The 2,848-nt window shown below is 45.4% G+C and overlaps 1 protein-coding gene across 4 annotated transcripts in view; it reads right to left on the bottom strand.

The window, feature by feature from the left end:
* The window catches only part of LOC101845599 (RNA binding protein fox-1 homolog 2), a 55,325-nt gene that overhangs the window by 39,065 nt on the left and 13,412 nt on the right, over positions 1 to 2,848 (bottom strand). The window contains exons 1-2 of one of the 4 annotated variants that reach the window (XM_035973597.1): positions 1,763 to 2,511; positions 571 to 1,113 (exon numbers count right to left, since the gene is read on the bottom strand). The exons of 2 other annotated variants lie outside the window; for them this stretch is intronic. In XM_035973597.1, the coding sequence (XP_035829490.1) occupies positions 571 to 669 (99 nt within the window). In that variant the 5' untranslated portion in view covers positions 670 to 1,113; positions 1,763 to 2,511. Of the gene's footprint in view, positions 1 to 570; positions 2,512 to 2,848 lie in introns of those variants that run through there. One more of the 4 variants, XM_005112923.3, reaches the window with a different exon arrangement.

Raw genomic sequence — 2,848 nt, 5'->3', positions numbered from 1 at the left:
TATTATTATACCTATTATTATCCTTCTTATTTAAGCTAATTGACATAGACCACATTTAAGGAGTCAACTCATACTTTGCCTTGAATATACATTAATATCTATAGTACCATAAATTTGACAACAGTAAATTACACACAAAAATGGAAGCAGAAAAAACATTACACCCGTGCACCCATCACTCACTCACCACTGTACTATTGAAAGGACAAGTAACAGTGAACGCTACAGTTGGCAAGTCATCTGGCTTTTCCATCCATATCAACATGATAAAACAAAAAGACAAAGACAAAACTAAGACCACCGCTGACACCATCATGCTGTTCAAAGAGAAGTGTAAAACAAGCACCAGGTCGCTTGTTTCAAATAGATAGTGTCTACATGTGTATAGTATTCAGCAAACACACACACACACACACACACACACACACACACACACACACACACACACACACACACAACACACACACAGACACACATGCAAACATCATGTTGTTCAAAGAGAAGTGTTAAACAGGCACCGGTTTGCTTGTTTCAAATATAGGTACAAGTGTACAAGTGTACATAGTTCACCTTGGTCAGTATGACTCCACCGACAGACGGTATTTCGTGTCGTAGTCGGGGCAGGCCTGGGATAGGGTGCAACCCGCCTTTCACGATCATCTTCATCATTGTGTTGATTCGAGCCTGGGCTCTTACCTCTCGATCAATAGCAGAGGGGGGACAGTATCACGAGGAAGAGAAAAACCACAGCACGGGCTGCATTCGAGCTTCAAGCTAGCTCTGCACTGGGAAGCCAAACAAAACCTGGCTTGTACTGAGGGCAAGTGTTTGTTGTCACAAACCAGTTACATTAGCAAGACTTCATATTTTGCAAACACAAATTAATATACTGTGCATTCTCGATTTCGTGCGGTGGAGTGAAAATTACTCGGAACGACCTCACATTAGTCGCACCCGACGAGTGGCCAGCCACTAGTTGCTACTGACGTGAAAATCAATACTTGCTCTCCTCGTTGTCCACACCTACAGCTATTACAACGATATACTTTTACCACGGGGGATATCTACTGTAGTGAGTAACAGATTGCTCGCCAAGCCTCCCCTAGTTATGGGCTGAAACAATAATTATGATTGTGGTGAGATACGAGGTACTCAAGCTTTGTTCAAAACTGGGTTCCTGCTTTCGTTTCTACAGCTGGTGAAGAACACACCATCTATGAAATAGAACTTAACCTTACCACGTCTTCTTCCGACGCGAGACTTTTAACAAAAAGCAAACAGTCTCGGCTGAAGAAAACAGAGAAAGTTTGGATATAAATTCATGAACGAAAGGACAATAACTACATTCGAAACCCTTCTAAACAAAATACATCACTGAGATGCTAAAATTTAAAGAGAAGCCACGAGAAACAATAGTGTAGTAAGAGAGGTCTCTTCGGCAACTTCGCCGTAAAGAAGAAACACAGTGGGAACAAAATACGAACAGAATACCACTCTGTCAGGAAGAAATATTACACTAGCTCATTCTTTATCATTCCCTCATGAATAAACTGTTACAAGAGAAACTAAGAAGACGTTGTGGAAACTGAGATGGCGCTGTCCGTCACATCGGCACAAACACAGCCACGAGCACGGCACCAGTAATGTGAAATCACTTGGCAGCGGAACCGATAACAGCAGACCCCCACAGAGCCCCAATGTCACAGACCGTGGTCAGAAACAAGAGGCAACACAAAATCAATAGAACAAAAGACAAACAGACAACGGTATTGTTCCTCCAAGACGCTGAACGCTCCCAAGCAGTGCTGTCGTAACAACAGGTTTGTAACAAATTTATTATGCATTCGTCGGGGTTCCAGCGATGCTCTCCTTCGGCTAGACCCAGCGCTCACGACGGTCGCCCAAGAAGCACCAAAACCTAAGAGCAATCAATAATTTTGCCCCTTCCTCGCCACGGAATCGGCTTCTCCAAGATGGGAAGTTGTGACGATAAAAATTCTATGAACCCACTTTGCTCACACGGTCTGGCAAGACGCTGGCTAGTTAACAACCCTGATCACTTGTACACACAATTTTTCTTGTAGATTGTCTTATTAATAACCCTGATCCTCCTCTTTGAATTTATTCGTTCCAACTTTCAGAACACTCCTTCTTTTTGAGGCCCTTATGAAAAAAAAAATCACTGAATGTATTCGCACAGCCACGGGGTTGAAGACATCACAACCACGCAATTCAATCCGTTCTCACTGGGGGGGTTTCTGGACGCTCTCCACACACTTTGGGGTTTTCAGACCCACACGAGGACTACTTGGAAGGCTGTGATGCCCAAAGAATTCAGGACAAACATGATAATGTCTCTTCCCTTCTGCGTCGGTGTGTCCGTCAGTCCGTTTTTCTCGCGCTCGCTAGCCTTGACGCGCTGTTGTAGCGGCGGCGAACTCGCTAGATCAATACAACACACGTTGTGCCGTGAGCCGCACTCGCAGCACGCCCCGTGACAGTAGGATGCTCCCAGCGACTGTCTGCTCCTTCTCCTAGGGAGTTTGCAGGCAGGCAGGCAGGCTCAGCTGCTGGTCAGACCGCTGGTCATACGCTCTGTCGTTCGATCTTTGATGACCAAAGCCGCTACCGATACAAATAGCACCGCTTATATTATGTGTCCTCTACTCTATCGGCCTTGCACCTAATCTTATCCTCTTCCATCATAACTCCCCCTCCCCTCCCCCTCTCCAATCCCCTCAGCCCCCCCTCTCTCTCTCTCTCTGTCTCTCTCTGTCTCTCTCTCTGTCTCTTTCTCTCTCTCTTTCTCTCTCTCTCTCTTTCTCTCTCTCTCTCTCTCTCGCTCGCT

The sequence above is a fragment of the Aplysia californica genome, unplaced genomic scaffold, assembly GCF_000002075.1.
Source record: "Aplysia californica isolate F4 #8 unplaced genomic scaffold, AplCal3.0 scaffold01493, whole genome shotgun sequence".
Lineage (NCBI taxonomy): Eukaryota > Metazoa > Mollusca > Gastropoda > Aplysiida > Aplysiidae > Aplysia > Aplysia californica.
The sequence above is the reverse complement of the archived record's forward strand: the minus strand, read 5'-3'. Positions and strand labels throughout refer to the sequence as shown.